The sequence below is a fragment of the Rattus norvegicus genome, chromosome 14, assembly GCF_021556685.1.
Source record: "Rattus norvegicus strain SHRSP/BbbUtx chromosome 14, alternate assembly SHRSP_T2T, whole genome shotgun sequence".
NCBI classification, from domain to species: Eukaryota; Metazoa; Chordata; class Mammalia; order Rodentia; family Muridae; genus Rattus; species Rattus norvegicus.
In genome coordinates this window covers 71,910,998-71,930,578 of record NC_141547.1, presented here as the reverse complement: position 1 = coordinate 71,930,578, position 19,581 = coordinate 71,910,998, and the positions used below count along the sequence as shown (strand labels likewise).

At 40.1% G+C, this 19,581-nt stretch overlaps 1 protein-coding gene across 4 annotated transcripts in view; it reads left to right on the top strand.

Annotated features, from left to right (window-relative positions):
* Positions 1-18,486, top strand: part of C1qtnf7 (C1q and TNF related 7) — a 112,475-nt gene extending 93,989 nt beyond the window's left edge. For 2 of the 4 annotated variants that reach the window (NM_001436831.1, NM_001436830.1), the window contains exons 2-3: positions 11,866-12,111; positions 17,458-18,423. In NM_001436831.1, the coding sequence (NP_001423760.1) occupies positions 11,874-12,111; positions 17,458-18,089 (870 nt within the window). In that variant the 5' untranslated portion in view covers positions 11,866-11,873 and the 3' untranslated portion in view covers positions 18,090-18,423. Of the gene's footprint in view, positions 1-4,864; positions 4,926-10,641; positions 10,902-11,865; positions 12,112-17,457 lie in introns of those variants that run through there. The other 2 variants (NM_001107221.1, XM_087583099.1) reach the window with 2 other exon arrangements.
* Positions 18,487-19,581: the final 1,095 nt, after the last annotated feature.

Here is a 19,581-nt window from a genome sequence, read left to right as displayed (position 1 = left end):
TCTAAGGCAGGGGGAATGTAAAATCCCCACTGGGTTCAAACTGGGGCCTTGCTTTCTCCTCTGAAGTTTGTATGCCTGGGCCTAGAACAGTGCCTGACACATAGGAGGGGCCAATCATACTTGTTCCTTCAATGAGCCGACATGTTCCCTTTTTAAAAAATATGTAACCCCTTTTCTCATCTGAATCTACTTCTTCCCTATAATAAAAGTAGTTCCAGGTCAGAGGCCAAGCTGAATGATTTCATTGTTTTATGCCACTTTGTAAAGGCAGAAAGAGGCAGCAGCTACCAGCTCTGCCTCCATCACCCTCAGCAGCAACAGCAGCAGCAGCAACAGCAGGGGAAAAACTCAACCATCTGCCCAAAGTGACTGCTTGCCGCCCTCTGGGATTCTATCTAACCCAAAATATAGAGCAAGACCTCCCATGTTGAGCAGAGCCGCACATGGTCCAGGCACACCATCACACTCACTACTGTTCAGTGCCCTCTCTTCATCCTCTCCTATGTTGGTTGCTCTGATGTAGGGTTCTCTCAGTCTGGAAGTCTTTTCCTGCTCCTCTGCTGTTAACTCTTCCTCTTGCTTCATATTTAGGTCATATCATTCCTTTAGACAGACATACTCTGAACCATACATCAACTGTATTACCTATGAAACACCTACTAATCCCTTCTCTGTCTCTTTTGAACACTCTCCAAAATGTATTAAGTTGATTAAAGATCTTATTTAATCTATTAAAGATTAAATAAGAAACAAGCTCATCTCTCTCCCACCAGCTATTTGATTCTCCCCTAGGTTTTCATGACTTAGCAAGCAAATTTTTCAGATTTCTGGTAGTACTAGACACACAAATACTTCGGTCAGTCTATAGGAATCATCTTCAGGTTCTAAAGAAAATAATGTAAAAACATCTATTTCTCATCCAGTACAAAACCTGCCCCTTCTCCATGGCTTCAGCTCACGATGTGGAATACTCAGCTACCATCACCTCATCCCCACCACAACTCTCACTCACTCGTGTCAGCTTACAGTCAGCTCAGAAGGTAAGAGAGTGAGAGAAAAACAATCAAACTACCTAAGTGACACCTGTACACCCCTTTTCCCCTGCTGTTAGCACCTGCTACCTGTCCCAAGTATTCAAATATCAACTCTATCAAGTAAAGTCATCAGGGTCCCTTGGGACCCTCATGCTTTACAACATCCTGGCATGGACAACTCACTCCCAAGCTGGTGTCTGGTGAGGCCCCCCAAAGCAAATCAGCTTCTGTGTCCTGGAGGAAACTCCCTGTGAAAACCAAAGGGCTGGTATAGATGGCCCAGTCCCCTCTAGCTTCCTAGTGACTCTATTTCCTAGAGTACTCATTGCTCCATAGCTGGCCCTGCTCTGCTCTCTTCTCTCAATTCAACCTTTACCTTCCAAACTTTCAGACTGGGAGTCAAACTTCCTATGGCTATTTTAGTACATTTCCATGATGAGACACCCACAAGCCTCTCACTCATGGCCCAGGTAATAGGACAAAGGAAAGAGCTCCCAGCAACGTTCTTCCCACATACCCCTAACCTGTTCAGTGATTTCTTTTGGGTTCTTGTCAATTGTACATTGAAAATGAATGAGAGTGAATGTTAGAATATTCTCATTTTTAATCAGATCTCAGAAAGTAGTTGGACACTCACTGGTGGTCCATTCTACTCTGTCTTAATTCTTCAACTGAAATTCCAGGATAACAGGATGCTTAACATCTCGCCAAGCACAGTTCTGGGACTACTTGAGGGATGCTGTCTTCTCCATTCAATTTAACTCTATAAGCATTCTCTGTGTTTTTTATAAAATTAAGCATTCTGATCCTGGTACCTACCATATGGTACCAGAACAACAAGATGAGGTCATGAATAAAAGAAGATAAGTGACAGGCGACGGTTCTGAAAGCCTATATTCCCATCAGAATCACCCCAGGGAACTATGGGGAGAAAAAAACACAAAGTTTATACATAGGTTTGTTAGTTCAGTAGACCTAGTTTAGAACCATTGGTGCATCAAAAGGTCCAAAAAGCATGTGAGGAGAGATCAAGGGAGAGTTTCGTAGAAGTTTCAGAGTATCAGGGAGAGATTCTGAAGGAAGCAGTGATGCAGAACAAAGACAAATAGATGGAGAAAGGGGCTGGAGAGGACTTGAGTGATCAGGAAACTGTCCATGGGGACTATTTTGCACAAGACTGAGGCTAGAGTGATAAGATTGATTTCTAAGATTGATTGATCTCAGTGCACCTGTGGAGAGAAAGTGGGGGATGTAACCACGAAGCCCACAAGACTGCAAACTGTGTGCACAGAAACTTGCTCTTCTAAAGTTAGCAGCACCCTAGGGAAAAAAATCTGTATCATGGTGGGCGGGGCATCTTAGTTACAGATCACACTCCCTTCGGCATGTACCTGTAAAAGTAGGGCAAGAGAATACAGTGAGGACTGGGGGCCCTGCAGCTTGTTATCAGCTCACTTAATCCCAGCCAGAACCATATATTAAAAGCAATTCTAGTTACTAATAAAATGTATGTATGTGTTTGTGTGTGTGTGTGACTGTGCATATGTGTGTGTCTATGTGTGTGTCCATCTCTGTGTGTGTGTGTGTGTGTGTGTGTGTGTGTGTGTGTGTGTGTGTGTGTCCAGTGTGGTAATGAACCCACCACTAAGGGCCAATTCTGCATATGGCTTCCCAATTTTGTATGTTTCAAATGTCATGTTGGTAGCTTCTAACTAGCTATACTGGACTGTGGAATGGAGAAAACTGTAGTCTGTCCTGGACTTTAATGTTCTCTTTCTTGAGAGCTTGGGTTCCCAGAAATCTATTGTGTATTCTCAGAACATTGGGTGGACTTGAATGAGTTGAACTGAATTAAATTGAAAACCAAGTAAAAACTTCAGGAAAGTAATAGCATGAGCTGAGAGGAAAACAAAATATATGCTTAGGAAAAAACAGAGTGAGACCTTAGCCTTGCAGCAAATAGCAGGCAAAATGGAATCTTAGGCATTAATCTAAGCCAAGGCTCCCTTCAGCCTGTTTTCTACCCATACATTTTTTGCCAGTGCTTCTGAAATAAGTGCGACAATAACTGCATGAAATATACCTAAAAACTATTATCCACATCTGAGTTCTGAACATGCTAAGAGGGCATTTCAAAAGCTCATTCTCTCTGAAGAGAAAAGTAAGTGAAGAAAGATATAGATTGTATTGAGTTACCTAAAATGAAAAGTGACTTTAGAAAGGGCAAAAATCAAATATGGGAGAGCATTAAAAATACTATGATCCTTCAATGATATGAAAAATATTTGCACATAAAGTGTGGTAAATACTAGCTGGGTATAGTGGCACACCCCCTTAATCCCAGCACTTGGGAGGCAGAGCCAGCCAGATCTTTGTGAGTTCAAGACTAGCCTTGTCTACATACTGATTTGTAGGACAGTCAGAACTACATAGTGACACTTTGTCTCAAATTAAGACAAAACAAAAGAATGAAGAAAAAGAAAAAGGAAGAAAGGAAAGGAAGGAGAAATGAGTGAACAAAGGAACGAAATGGAAAAGAACACACAACACCAGTTACTGGTCAACAGATTAGTTCAGGTTCCCCAGCAGAGATTACTCTACTTTATGGGCAGCAAAAAAAAGTCCATTAAAGTCATCACTTTTTTTAACTACTAATTAATTAAGAGGCTGGGCTACCTAAAATTAAGCTTTCTGTGGCTGACACTCAATGCCCTTTATTACATATTGAGGACTGTAAGAAAACTTGCAAATAATTAAGAACAACCATTTTATTTGATGATGAGAAGCAAACATAGAGAAACTCTATGACTAGGATTCTATACTGATCTAGAAAATTAAATAGCTGGCTTGAGGTTTAAGACTTTGCACATGCTATGATGATGTTCCTTTTCTGAAAGTCAACAAATTTAAAGAAACCTCCCCTTTGGCCTGGAGGATGGGCAGCTGAAGGTAATACAAATTGCACCGGAGTGAGAGTCACTCATGTTCTTGGTCAAATCTGTGATCCGTATCCACTACCAAGACTCTAGGGGGGGGGGGGGAAATTCCTTCATTTAGAATTGCTACTCTTAAGAAGAATTAGGAGGAAAATGAGATTAAAGACAAGATTTTTTTTTATCACACAATTTCCATAAATGACATCATGTATTCCTGTTGCCAAGGAGATATAAGAAATACATATCAAATGGTAACAAGGACATTGATTGCAGCAACGATGAACTAGTTGGGCTTTGGAGACACATTATGCCTTTGGATATGTTAGGAAATGTCTATAGGAACAAAGATATATCCATCTCGCAAAATATGCAATCATTTGTCTATTCAGCAAAGAACAAAGATTCAATACAATTGCATAGCCCTTCTCTTTTGCAGTAGAATGAAAGGCCAACATGCTGCCATATTTACCAAGAATAGGGATGATAGTTTTTGGACCCCATCTAAAATCCCCCAAGCAGTAAATGCTTCGTTTTTCAACACTAACAACCAATTTCCAGTCAGTGAGTAATTTTTTTCCCGGAACCATCTTATTGGAAAATCAATGAAAAAAGGAAAAAATTAAATAAGCAATCTTTAAAAGAGGCCACAGCAAGAGAGATGGTAATCTTCCAACCTCACCAGTCAAGGAAAGCCGGCACTTACAGCTTGTCCCAAACAAAACCATAATTTTAACTGATCCCTGAGTTGAGCTTCACTGGATAAATGACTTCCAGGGCCTCTGGCTCTTTGGGACTAAACGAGAAGATTATTTTTAGCTCAACTATTTGGAAATCTTTGAGAACTTGGACCCGCTATTCTGTCTGGTACCAAAGCAAGTTTTTCACCGAGCTCTCAGGAAAGATCCTGACTTTTGTACACTGGGAATCCTGCAGCAACCTACCCTCCCAGAGCACGGTATGGTGTTTATTCTCTTTTTCAGAACTTTGGCAAATGTCAATATCATGGCCCATCTTCATTTATGATGGAGGTTTTGACTTAGTAAGCAGGTAGCTCTATAGAAAGAATCCAGGAAGTGAAGACCTACCTCCGAATTTCTGACTGACACTAGCTTTCTTGGCCATGAACAATGGTTTGTAGCCCATTTCTCTTCTTGCAGCCTATCACAAAGGAACCCTCGGGTGGGTGATATGGACTAGGGGTTAATCTGGAAATTATAAAAATATTTGCAAATGTCCAAATTTCTTTTTTTCACTGTCCGGCCATCACAGCACTTTACACAGAGCAGCCAGAACTATAAATCATGAACTGATGTAGAAAACCCTGATGAGTACGTACTTTTTTCATTCAACTTTTGTTGAGTTTCTACTGTAGATTAGCTTGCTATACATGTCAGGAATATGGAGTTTATGTTTTGTTAGGGAAATGAGCAAGTAAATAGGTTTAAAACCAGCTATGTGACCTTGAGGAGATCTGAATAGGTCCAGAAGAGGGGACCTCATCCAAATAGAAAATCAATCCTGGACAGGAAAATGGGAGGTACAAGGAGCTGAGGGGCTCACCAGAGAAGGAGCTGCAGTGTAGAAAGTTCGGATCTAATCCTAAACTCACTGCCACCTTCTAGTAAAGCTAAAACAGATCCTGATATTGAGCAATGTCCACCTCAGAAGCCAAGAAGAGGTCCTGTTTTGGCCCTCCTAAGTCACCTCTCATCGTCTAAATGAATTCCAGGCAAAACGCAGTTTGAACTTGAATTAATCAAATCCAGTCTTCTGTCGTGAAGCAATAAAAGAACATTCATTGTTTCCAACAAGATGTCAGTTCAAATCCTGGCTGTGCCATTTTGTGAATTATAAAAGTTTTGTCTCTGTGAATATGACTTGTTTAGGGAAGTCGAATAAAAGAAATGTTTTTAGTATCAGACCTTTTTCCGACTGGAGCATTTTATGAGCATAATGCCTTGAAAGTCCATCCATGTTGTAGCATTCATCAAAGTGCATTCTGATTTTTACGGCTATTGCATTTGTGTGCTATAGTTTATGTAACTGTTAGTGAATTCTTGGGCTGCTCTTTTGGGCAGTTGGGAATGACGCTGTCTTAAACATGAGTGTGTAAATATCAGTTTACAACTCTGTGTCTAATTCCTTGTGGTCTATCCCCAGAAGTGACCCTTGAACTGTTTTCCAGCATCTATGTTCTCATGAATAACATTCTCTACTCTTAGAACAAAAATATCACACTATTCATAAGTACATCTCAAGCTACATAGACACTTTCTGGAGGCTCAGCGTCTACATGGACTTGGTCTGTCTCTCCAGGTACTTCTTACAGATAGTTTGGTGAGAAAGAATTTTATAACTAAAAGAATCACATGCTACTATAAGCCATATCCTGCCTTAAGGCGTCAAAGTACATATTTACATGAAAATTTTGTTATATCCATATTTTTAAATGCATGATTTAAAATCTAAAAGCCTGTCACTTCGTTATCTCTAAAGAAAAAGCTAAGATAGGAAATCATTCACATTTAGCATTCAGGACCTGTGTGAGATTAGCATTATATGCAGAGCTTTGATTTTCTAAGACCAAAGAAGCATAAAAGCAGGAGGGGGAAAAAACCATGTCAGTACATATTCTGCATAAATTTGCATAATTCAAGCCAATGCATGAAAGCACCTTGCAGGAGAGGGGACTGCTAATGGAGATGTTTTCTCCTGAGGATTTAAAACATATTCTAAGGTTGGATTATAATGTGTATTGAGTTGTATACTTTGATTAGTTTTATGCTGTGCAAATTATGTCTTTTCAAGCTGTCCAAAATCATTATAATGTAAAGTTTTGACTCATGTGGTTTATTCTCAGTCAAAACAGCCAAATGCTTTGTGATGCTTTAAACTGTGGCTTAGATGAAAATGGATTGTTCAGGAAATGGTGCTGGAACTGTGCATTTGTATCACTACCTCACCATTTTTTAATTAGAAAAAGGCCAGTGGATCAATTTTTTGTATATGATAAAATGAAATGTGAGGATAAAATCATTGTTAAATTATTTTTAGTATCATAGAGTTGGAAAATTTTCCTAAACATAAAATATTAGACTTTAGAAAGTGCTTTAATGGTAAAAATATTTTAAATGTATGTAAAAAAAATAGGAGGAAGCTGGAGAGGTATCTCAGTGTTTAAGAGTCTTTCTGATCTTTCAGAGAACCTGGGTTTAGTTTACAGCATACCCATCCATGTTAAGCTCACAACTGTCTATAATTCTGGCTCCACGGAATCTAACATCCCTAGCCTTGTCAGGCTCTTGTAGTCACACATGTGCACTTACACATAGACACACATAATTAAAAATAAAGTAAGAAAACCTAGGAAATAGTTCCTGTATTTGTCAAAAAGCATGTTGAGACCAGTAAATATAAATATTCATTATAGTAGCAATTATAATAACGAAGTAATGAAGCTTCCCAAGTGTCCATTAGTGGGACACTAGTTAATGTAACAAATATTTATGACAGACATCCTAGAGTTCCTGAAACAAAAGAATTGTGGTGCCTCTTTGTGAAGAGATGTCAATATAGCCAGATGCCCAGACGCTCTCTCCAGAGGTTCCACATGACTGCGACCAATGAATCACAGATCAAGCATTAAGTAATGATTGTTTAGTATCTATCTACTGCATGAGTGCAGGCTTTTTCTTACTATGTTGTGAACAGTACAATTCAAATTATGTTAGGCATTATAAATAATCTAGAGGTAAGTGACTCTATATGCAAAAACAACACAACTCATATCTTGGCCTTGAGCCTCTTTAAATCTTAGTACCTATGGTGTGGTGATGGTCTTGGGATAAATCCCTCACACATGAGGTTTGTGAACAAGCTGAGAATGCTGTATTCATAAAGCCAAGCTGGGGAAGAACACACAAGCAACAGGACTCATCACTAGGGAAGAAACCAGTTATCTATGAGACAGACAAACAACAATAGATTTACCTATAACTTTGCACCCTTTTCCTTTCCATTTTTGGAAATACACTAGCTATATATGCAAAAGTATTTTAATACATTTAAGCACTGTAGGCTACATAAACTAAACCATTGAAGTTCTTAATGTGTAGTCTTAAACACCGCAAAAGGAGCCCATGGTTGCAGGGAAAACCTTTCAACCTTCTTTGTCTTATAATATTCTCATAACTTATCATAGTTTTTTCACCACAGAAATCATGCCTCACTCTCCACAAAGTCTCTTCTCCCAAATTGGAGGTTTATGTTAAATGCTGTTTTAGACAATTGAACCCATCAACAAATGAAAGATCATTGCCCTTGTGGAGTTTAGATGCTATGGGTCCTATCTGGAAAAAAAAATGCATACCATAAAATAAAGATAGGCATCTCTAGTGAGTTGAGATGATAATGCAAGAGAGGGAAGAAAACATAGAGCAGGAAGAAGGGGTTGGAGATAATCAATACACTTCCCAATATTAAATAAGATGACAGTGGTTGAACTGAACAAGATGGCAAGTGAGAAAAAACTCAAGAAAGAGGTGAGAAGTTAAGCCACATGGATGTGTTGGTGCAGGAATTTTACCCAGAAGAAGGAAACCACAATGATCCTTGGACAAGTTGTACCAGGTGCCTTTGATGGACACCATTACAGCTAGAACTGGGACTGAGCAGGAAAATCAAAGATAATGTCACATGACATAGGAGAGCTGTGAGGATCAAATAGATCTTGTAGACATGCGATGTTGACTGGTAAAGGAAACTAAGGGTCATCCTGGTGAGAAACCACTGTGGTTTTCCATGGTAACTCACATTCTATCATCTTCATGCATGAACTGAGTCCCAAGACTTGACTCAACACTCAACATCATGCCATGTCATGCAGTGAGTATGACAAGACATTGTTCCTCCCTGCTGGTGACTGCTAGTAAATAAGCATCTTGAGCAATGCTCAAAGGTCCTAACTGAATCTGCATGCCAGTATTTAGGCTCATGTACTGGACAGTTCTCTAGTGCTTTTGACAATGACAGTCAGTCCATTCATATAATGATAAGACTGTTTTAACTGCTTATTTTGTTCCCCCTTTGAGTACATACTGCTTGATAGTGGTGACTTCTTCCTTCTTCCAAACACACTCCAACATACCAGATCCTCAACTGACTCTTCTTCCCTAATGTTCCTATGACGACTTCCACACCACCATTGGTGCCTGAGCTCCCTTTCTCCCAAGATCCTCAAGCCTTTCATAGAAATACCTCTTGGCCTCAGTCCACAGCCTTTGGCGCTCTGTGTGCTTAGTTAAAAACCTCCTCCTGAGCATCCTCCTATGAGGAAGAGGAACTGGTTTTTTAATCAATGCTCAATTCTATTATTTTTTATCCGAGTTTTCTTCAGATCAACTCATACTTGTTTTTGCAAAAAAAAAATCATACATGAGCATAATGCATTCTGATCATAGGTATTCCAATTCCTGCCATGATCCCCCATATCTCCTTTTCCAAGTAATGCTGTGTGTATGTGTGTGCGCGTGTGTGTGTGCACGCACATGCACATGTGTGCACATGAATGTGCACATGTGATATATATGTATATGTATATGTATATATATATATATATAAATTAGTGTTGTCTATACATACATGAGTTTAGGCTGACCACTAGGGCTTAGACAACTTACCATGGGGCTTGTCTCCAAAAAAAAAAAAAGACTCTGTCTCCCTCAGCAGCCATAGACTGCCTGTAGCTTCTCAACCAAGGAGGGGAGGGAAGCTGTGAGTTTTGCCCCTATTCACATTGGAATGTTGACTGGTGTGCTCTTGTGCAGGTCTTGGCAGGCAGCTATAGATGTTGAGAGTCTGTGGGAACAACATCCCTGCCTTGCCAGCAGAAACTCTTTTGTAGTAGTCCTCTGCCTTGAAGTTCCCTGAGGAGCTCATGTTGCTATCAGAACCATAGCCTTAGGCCCATTTGAACACTAGGATCATTTGCTTGAGGGTTGGTATTTGCCCTGCTGGAGGTATGATTTAACATGAGGGTTCCAATGTTAGAAGTTTGGTCTCACTGTGATCTTTGTGAGAGGCAATGTGAGCTTTAAGGAACCGGCCCCAGAGCAAAGTTACATAATAGGCACTCTCCATTGTTCTAGCTTCCAGTAGGCCTAGTCCTCCTGCCTCGATGTCATACACAACGCTGTGATGCAGTCAAGGCTTTTGGAGAGTCTGGGCCACAGCATTTTCAGTCTCCAGATTTTTCAGCCTCCAGACTGTTAACTAAATACACCTCTTTCCTTTCTGAACCCCTTGCCTCAGGTGTTTCATTATAGTAGCAGAACACAGATTGATATAATATTGTATGGCAGATCCAGTACACAAAACATGACAAAAGTGTTTTTATCCTTTCATGGGAGAGGAGTCTAGTAACACTGAATACATGATTTTAGCTAATTTTTTATGATGATGATAAGATTTCTAAGACCTGAAATGATTCTAAAATCTCACATACATTCCTGAGCTGGGGCAAACTTCTGGGTATAATTCCAAGATGTTACAATCTTTGCATGAGCACCATAAAAAGTGGTATGGTGTACGGTATACCTTTTAAATTTTCTGAGATGTCCATCAAAACTAACATTTGATCACTCTTCCCTCTTTGTATTATTATTCCCCTTAAGAGAATGTTGTCCAGATCAAGCACTATGAAGATTCTATATGATAACCCAGGTCTAGCTCTCCAGAAGCTCATTGACACAACCCAAAGAAACACTGTGTGAATTCTCCCACTGAAGAAACTGCTCAGCCCTCCGGATGACATAGCCTGAAAATTCAGATCTCCCAAGTTTATGCTGCCTACATGCCAGGATTGTCATGCTAATATATCATTTGTTGCTCTCTGCATCCAGGCTCTGTGGAGTAAGAAGCCAAGTCCTATGAGGTTAGAGTCAAAGAGACCCGTATCGGCTTCACAGGGCACATGTGGCACTGTGCCTGGTTTAAGTTCACACAGCTCTTTAATTGACCCCCAGTGCTAACAGCTTAATGGGACATGGAGGCATTATAGCCTGTAGATTTTAAATTAAAGTTTCAGACTCCCTTAGGATACGAACAGTACTTCAATTAACACTAATTGGCATTATACATGATTAACAAGTGAAAAACATGGGTTTTCTAAAAATGTGTCTTTTCTCCCATGAATTCTGAGAAACGGATGGATTCCTGCAAAGATGAGGGGGATGAGACATAGTGTGTGTTACATTGGCACAACTCTGAAAGCAACTTATACACATAGGAGAGGAGGGAGAGAGGAAGAGAGAGAGAGAGAGAGAGAGAGAGAGAGAGAGAGAGAGAGAGAGAGAGAGGTTAATTTATAAGTAACTGTCCCTATAAGAGCTTAAATCAATGTTAAGTGAAAAAAGCAAAATTCTAAATCACAGGATCGGCACAATATCACCTTTCTCCACAACACAGACACATACAAGAAGACTGAAAATAATTATATAGTAACCTGTCAAGGGCAATTAATTATCCCAGCAGAGCGGCAACTGTGCTGGTATTTATCTAAGTCATTTGAATATGTCATTTTCCTTTTATAATAAATTAGTCTTGCAAGAAGGAAAGTATGTTTTGCTAAGACCATCCATTCTTTCAGAATAAATACAGCGAAGAAATGTGTTTAGAATCTTTTCCCCCTTCATCTACATTAGACCGTGGGGAAGTCAGGATCCTGTCAACAGTGGATTGATGGATTCTTAAATCAAAAGAGGGCGCTGGGTTCTAAATGGGAGGAAAAGCAAATGCTGGAGGGCAGCTAAGCACAGCCCATTCTTCTGCTCACCCTAACTCCATTGCACCAAAGCCCTTCCCAGGAGAGTACACTGATGTCTGTACTTCTCTTCTAGAGCCCAAGATGATTGTCCTGCTCTACGTGACAAGTCTTGCCATCTGTGCAAGTGGACAACCTCGGGGCAATCAGGCTAAGGGGGAGAGCTACTCTCCAAGGTACATCTGCAGCATCCCTGGCTTACCTGGGCCCCCAGGTCCTCCTGGAGCAAATGGCTCCCCTGGACCCCATGGTCGCATTGGCCTTCCTGGAAGGGATGGTAGAGATGGCAGAAAAGGAGAGAAGGGGGAAAAGGGCACTGCAGGTAAGGAATCACCAGGAGGTTCTGCCAACACTCTCCTCCACCCTCCTTAAACCGCTCCCTCTGTTGCTTCTTCTCAGTGGGAACTATTCCTTCAATCACCTCTCCACTTCCATTCGCTCCACCATGACACTTATGCTTCAAACTCTTTCCAACCTTAGCTGGCCACAATGACGACTTTCTCTCGTGGATGTTTGTGACATTGGAAAAGTAAGAAAACTGGTCCTGGTTAAAGGCACTGTGGGAGATGAGCACAGATGGGCAGGTACTGGGCATGACTGCTAGAGCTGGACCCCCAACAACTGGGGACTGGGACTGCTGGACAACAGCTGGATGCGCAGAAGCTTAGGTAGACAAGCAGATGGGACAGAGAAGGGAATGAATTGCCATGCAGAAACTCAGCTGCCACCCTGCTCAGAGCTAATTTTCTACACAAGTATTCCTCAAGGGTTTCTAGATTTTTCTATGTGTACAGCTAAAAGGACAAGAGTGTCCTATGGGTGGCCTTTCCTCTCACAGCCCTCTCACAGCTATCCTGTAACAGCTACCATGTAGACTTCACCTAGCTCTTTGAGACAATACAATTGCTCTCTAGTCCTTCGCTGGTGTTTAGGCTTTCCCCTCTGCAGATAGATTACCCTGGGAAGCTTCACAGTCCTTCAGAGGAAACCAAATTGAAATTCTACAGAAGTTATGTGAACTCCACAAGAGAAAGGGGTTGGGAATCAATCTTTGAAAACAAGCTTGTGAGTGCACATGTGAAAAAGATAAGAAGGAAAAATACATAGATCTAAAACAATCTGCCGCTCCCCAATCACCAGACCTGATTTACTGGGGTTCTGTGAGTCACTGCCATGGTATATATCCAGATTATTGGCTAATGCATCATTTCCAAATATTCCATGCAGAAAACATTGGACAAATCAATATCTGTCAAATACAAGAGCATTGTTCAATATTAAAGGACATTACATAAAGATTCAATGTCAAAAAAGCAACCTTGAATTTGGAGCTTAAACATAGTTATTCAAAGGTGTCTGTCTATAAAATAGCTCATGTGGAATCAGATTATTACAGAGCCATGATTTTGAATATCCTTACATTTCTATGACACACAAATTATAGTTCTATATACTGACCCTTTCATCTTGCGCTGTCTGGAAGGAAGAGTGCAATGGCTAATCACACAAGAAGAAAAACAGATTCAAATCTTGGCTCAGCTAAGACTTAGCATCCCTGGGCAAATCTCAATAATAAGGGAAATTGTGAATTTTAAGAATAGTTATATATGTAGAATATCCCATACATTAATTGCCATGTGCTAAGTACTGGGAAATGTTAGGTATTATTCATTATTAAATTTTGATCCACAGATCAAAAAATAAATCTGTGGCTATCCAAAGTCACAGAGTAAACAAACAAAAAAGATTAATATATCTATGAGGTAGTAATACCGTTATTTCATATCAGATGTAATATTCTTAAATGCTACAATTTTATCCCTATAGGGTTAGGGCTAGTCCTGTATACAATCTATTCATCTCTCTATGCATCTATTTCTGAGTAACTATTTACTTGGAAACATTTTTGTGTACCTATTACTATCAACTTTCTGGAGAGTGCTCCCCAGCCTCCACACCAATGTCATTTAGTGCTGAATAATTTTTAGGGTCAGGTATGGTATGTGCAGGGTAGAGTGTTTGGTGTGGTATTTGACAGCATCTCCCTGGATATCAGTGGCACACTTTCCCTAACTGTGACAAACAAGAACAGCTCTAGACATTGCAAACTGTCAAAAAGGACACGACTGCTACATATGCTCTAGTCTCCAGGAACACAGGTATTTGTCAGAAGGTAAAGGAAAAAGATGATCTAAGCTCGTCATTGCTGGAGCTCCAAATGCTGACCATATATTAAGAAGAGCTCACTATGTGTCAGGAACTCATTTATGCTAATATTCACCATTATAATCTGCCATAACTGTAATATGCAATAAAATAATGCTACAAATGAAATTATTGGGATTAAAAAAATAAGTGACTTTTCCAATCTGAGGTTTTATCAATCCAACAGCCACACTGAAGGCTATACACAGCTCAGAAAGGAAAGATAAGCCTGACTGGTTGTGAAAAGGCACACATATCCCTCAGAAACCATGTTTGTAGTGTGGCTGCAGATGAGTCCAAGGCTGCACAGGGTCTTTTTGTATGTGCTCCCTTCTTAGATACCAGATTGCCTTGCCCTCAACCAAGTCTAGGCAGAACTAACAGTGTGCTTTTTTCAACTGTCCTATTCTAATTTAGAAAGGAGGAGATTATTACACCAAATCATCAATTCTTTGCAAAAACACATCTCACTGGTCTGTAACAATTATCATAATATAGCATTCAATTAAATCTGAGAGTGTGCTCATTTGAATATTGCTAGAACTACCTCACAAAGCATTCTTAATATTTTTGGTTGAGAGACTGTCATTTAACAGTTGAGCCATCTCTGAAGCCCTCATGGAACAGTCTTTATTCCAGTTTGATATGTGAATTACAGTATCCATAGCTTATCATACCAAGCTTCTATCATGAAGGCTTACATGTAGTGAATAGTCAGTCAATAATAAATGAAATTAACATAAGATATATGGCTGAATGAGTATATAAATGCATTGATGGAAGGAAGGAAGGAAAAAAGAAGGAAGGAATGAAGAAAGAAGGAAGAAGGAAGGAAGGGAGGAAGGAAGGAAGGAAGGAAGGAAGGAAGGAAGGAAGGAAGGAATGAAGGAAGGGAGGGAGGGAGGGAGGAAGGAAGGAAGGAAGGAAAGTTTGTTAGATGGATAATGTATGGAAATGATTCTAAAGAGGAAACCTAGGTAGACCCCTTTGAGAGAGAACTACAAGAAACAAACCACTCTGTATGACTAAGCTTCAGTAATACAAAGTTTAATCCTTAATGCATGATGATTTATCCTCTTTTATTTTTCTTCTGAGTATGTAGTCTTCTGATACATGGGAAAACTCTGCACATAAAAAGGAAAAATTCCTCTGTATTATTATTACATTTACCCCAGTGAGTGCAGCAGCTCAGGGTATTACATGTATTGCAACAGAGAAAGAAAGCACTGAGGTTGTAAAGAGCTCCTTGTATTTATAACTTGCATTTCAGTACTTGTTCTCAACAAATTTTCAATTTAAATTTCTCAACTTAAGTTGTGCTCAACAAATTTGCAAGGGAATGAGCCCTCAAGCAACCTACTTCAAACCTTTTGTTCAATGCTTGGGAAGCCTAAGTTAGGAGGATCTTACCCCTTCAGATTCACTACCCTGTCCACAGCTGAAGTGGGTTTTATCTGAGACATGGTGAGTCACAATTAACTGTGTTACCCACTAAGCTCAGAGTGGACGAATATCCAATGTCTCTGGGTTACAAATGGAGCCCTTGAAGCCAGAGAATGAATGACTAATCCAGAATTTTCTAAGCAGCATGGTTTGTGTTTGTAACAAGATCCTGTAGTTAAAATTGTTACTGAGACAAGAACAGTTTTATTACTGTATTGAAGATCAATACAGAAAAGGCAGAGAAGGTTAAGCTACTATTGAAGCTAAAATACAAATTCCAGACATGGTAGTCTTTGATTTCTTACCAGCAAAAGAAAGTTTATATGCCATTTCTACACCAATGAATCAAGCATTGAAAGTTAAGGTTTTGACCTTGTTTCAAGAAACATCTATCATGTGTGTTCCACTTGGACCAATAGAATTTCAACTTAAAAGGACCAACTGCATTAAGGGGACACAACTGTTGTTGATAAAAACACTGATCTCATCTCATAAACAATGGTGATATTCATTGGCAGTAACCTCTCTGTGCTGTGAATTGTTAGACAGCCACTTTCACGATTAAAGGGCATACTTGACATTTTGAGGGCAAAGTTTTAATTCTCCTAAAATTTACATTACCAAGATATTTCCTTGTTAATTTTGCCAATTAACTGGAAAAAAGGAATCAGGTTATCACATGTATGCATTGAAGTATGTACAGCACTCCAATAATTGATATCAAAGCACCAAGAGATAAAAGGCTTAGCTGAGTAAAAATTACTGGGAAGAAAACCACGGCTGCAAGTGAAACCATGCATTAACAATACATTTTCCCAGATGACAAAAAGTATAATAATAACAGATAATAACAATTTGGATACTTTGGGTGGAAATACTATTATGTAAGTGTGTTTAAGACATGGATTCAGTCACAAAATTAATAACAATTGGTGTGTTTTTTTTTAAAAAGTCAATTTTATTGATAGTTTCAGATCAAGATCATTCTCTCTATATATCTAGCCTCTAGCTAACCTATGTATGTAAAGATTTGAACATACAGAAATAATGCATACTCAACACACAGTGGCTTAGAATTCATTGAAATTCTTTGGCATCCATTGTTTTTTCTATATCTAAGGAGACTCGGAGAAATTAGGAGACAAATCTAAAGTGATCCATTCAATGGCAGAGCCAATCAACCACAAAGAAAGAGGCATTTAGATGGAAGGGAGAAAACAACCATGAGGCTGGGAAGGCTTGGGATCCTTCTAATCCTGATACACAGTCAAGTGCTTTCATCCCCTTGGGACTCAGTTTCCCCTTCCAAAAGTAAACCTATAGCATGGTGAAAGCAGCCATTATTTTTCAGTTATAGCAACATAAGAAGCCCAATGTTTCAGGTGTACTTACAGTTTCCAGGATCGACCCAACATATTCTCCTAGAAAGTGGGGTACCCAGGCTACAGAGTTGGACAAGCTCAGGTTGAGATAGCAGCTCCATCACTCACTGGCTCTGTTCTCTGCAATGGAGTTAATTTTTAGTTTGTAAAATTCTTATGAGATTTAAAGAAGATAATGCATTTGAATAAAACATTTAATATCGACGCTGGTATAGTTGACAAATAGCAGATTTGATTTTGATTAATTACTTTATCGTGAAGTCTAACAGGAATAGAGCAGGACAAAGACTAAGCTGTCTCCAAAGCATCATCGAGTTCTATCTGCCCCGGGACTCATTCTGTAGTAACAAGTACCAGGGTACGACTAATATGCACCAGTTAATCTGTCTTCAAAATAACATCTAATTAGTTTAATTAGTTAGGGTCTAATCAAGGTCTCCAATACTGGAGGAAATCTATGAGAACTTTTTAATTTTCATTTTTAGAATATCAATGATTTTCAAAGGCTTTTTAATTAGTATAATGCTATAGATAGTTGACTGTTTTCAGACATGGCTAAGGTATGTTAGCAATGGATAGGTATGTTGTTTGTGACTCTCTGGAAGAACTATTAATTTAGCTGTTGATTATTTTTGAAGGTCTAAAAGGTAAGACTGGACCCCTGGGCCTTGCTGGTGAGAAAGGAGACCAAGGAGAGACTGGGAAGAAAGGACCCATAGGACCAGAGGGTGAGAAAGGAGAAGTTGGTCCAGCTGGGCCTCCTGGGCCAAAGGGAGACCGAGGAGATCAAGGGGACCCAGGACTGCCTGGAGTGTGCAGATGTGGAAGCATCGTGCTCAAATCTGCCTTTTCAGTTGGCATCACAACCAGCTACCCAGAAGAAAGACTACCCATCATATTTAACAAAGTCCTCTTCAATGAGGGGGAGCACTACAACCCTGCAACAGGGAAGTTCATTTGTGCTTTCCCAGGGATCTATTATTTTTCTTATGATATCACGTTGGCCAATAAGCACCTAGCCATCGGGCTGGTGCACAATGGGCAGTACCGGATAAGGACCTTTGATGCCAACACAGGGAACCACGATGTGGCTTCAGGGTCCACAGTCATCTACCTGCAGCCAGAAGATGAGGTCTGGCTGGAGATTTTCTTCAATGACCAGAATGGCCTCTTCTCAGATCCAGGCTGGGCAGACAGCTTGTTCTCCGGGTTTCTCCTCTATGTTGATACAGATTACCTGGATTCTATATCAGAAGACGATGAGTTGTGATCCGGACTGCAGGCCTGAATGTTGCAACATGAGTTCCACAGTGGCTTACACTCTGATCTAATCTGGAGTGCTGGAAGGTGGAGCAAGTGATACTGGGATTCAGAACACATTTTTTTTACAGATGGCTCTGGCAGAGTTAACAAAATAAGACAAACCACCAACCAGTTGAAATCACACCAAAATGAACGGCATGCAATAACCCCAGACATGGACCCCCTGAAGTAAAGATCCTAAATATTTAAGCAAATTAAGATGATGTTAACAAATTTGAATGCCCTTGGCAATACAACCAGCGGGTAGTGACACTGCCTCATTAAATATTCATAAAACTCCAGTTGTGTTTGTTATTTAGAATAGTCATAACATTTTAGTGGAATTTGTTGACAATTCTCAGGAGTCAAAAAAAGAGCAAGAGATGCTAAGAGTTTCCTAACAAATTAAAATAGAGTGATAAATTTATTTATTTATCCATTTATGCTTGTACTCTCTCTTTCTGTGTGTGTGTGTGTGTGTGTGTGTGTGTGTGTGTGTGTGTGTGTGTGTGTACGCAGCAGAAGACATCAGCTATCTCTCCTCAGGTACCATCTATCTTGTTCTTTGAGCCAGAGAGTTCACTGAACATGCAGCTCACTTACCTGTGTAGCCTGGCTGACTAGTGAGCCCAGAAACTACCTATTCCCATCTCTCCAGCACAGTGATTCCAAGCATGTGCCACCATGCCTGGCTTGTGTTTATTTGGGTTCTGAAGGATCAAACTCAGTTTCTCATGCTTACAAAGCACTGGACTATGCTATCAACCCAGCCATCCACAGTTATCTAATGGGACAGTGTGGAGCAGACACTGAGTGCTGAATCAGACGGAGAATGATGGCAGTAACCTTATTTCATGCAGGCTAGAGTGTGGAGTGTACTCTGACACAGTGGCAAACCACTGTGTCACCATGGTAAACAGATCCATTCTATGCTAGAGACACATAGGCCATGACTCCTGGGGTTGGAAGCCAAAGACTTCTCACAGAGAAAAACCACTAGGCATGCCAAGATACAAATGTTTCTGTGAGTACAACAGTTGCGGAGGAAGAAGGGATCATATTCTGCAGTCTCCTCATGCCCCCTGACATGTCAGTGTTATTTTCAATTGAGAAGGAGTGAAAGAGAGAAATAGGGAAGCCTGAGAGAAGAACTCGAGGTGTTGATTGAAGCAAAATAGTTTTCTAGCACAAATAGGTTTCTCCCCAAACAAGGATGCCACTTAAATTACTCAAAAACAAATGTTTCTAACAAATTACCCAGAGTTAGAATGCAGCAAAGCATTCTAATGTGAGCTGGAGCGAGGATGAACAGGGAGGAACCAAACATCAGGACAAGCTGCTACCCTTTCAAGCCTCTCACATCCTTCAGCCATTTTCATTAGCATTGGCATCTGCTGCCCACTGGGATTCCCTATTTAATCTCAGCCATTTAATCTCTGTCTTGTGCACCACTACTTTGG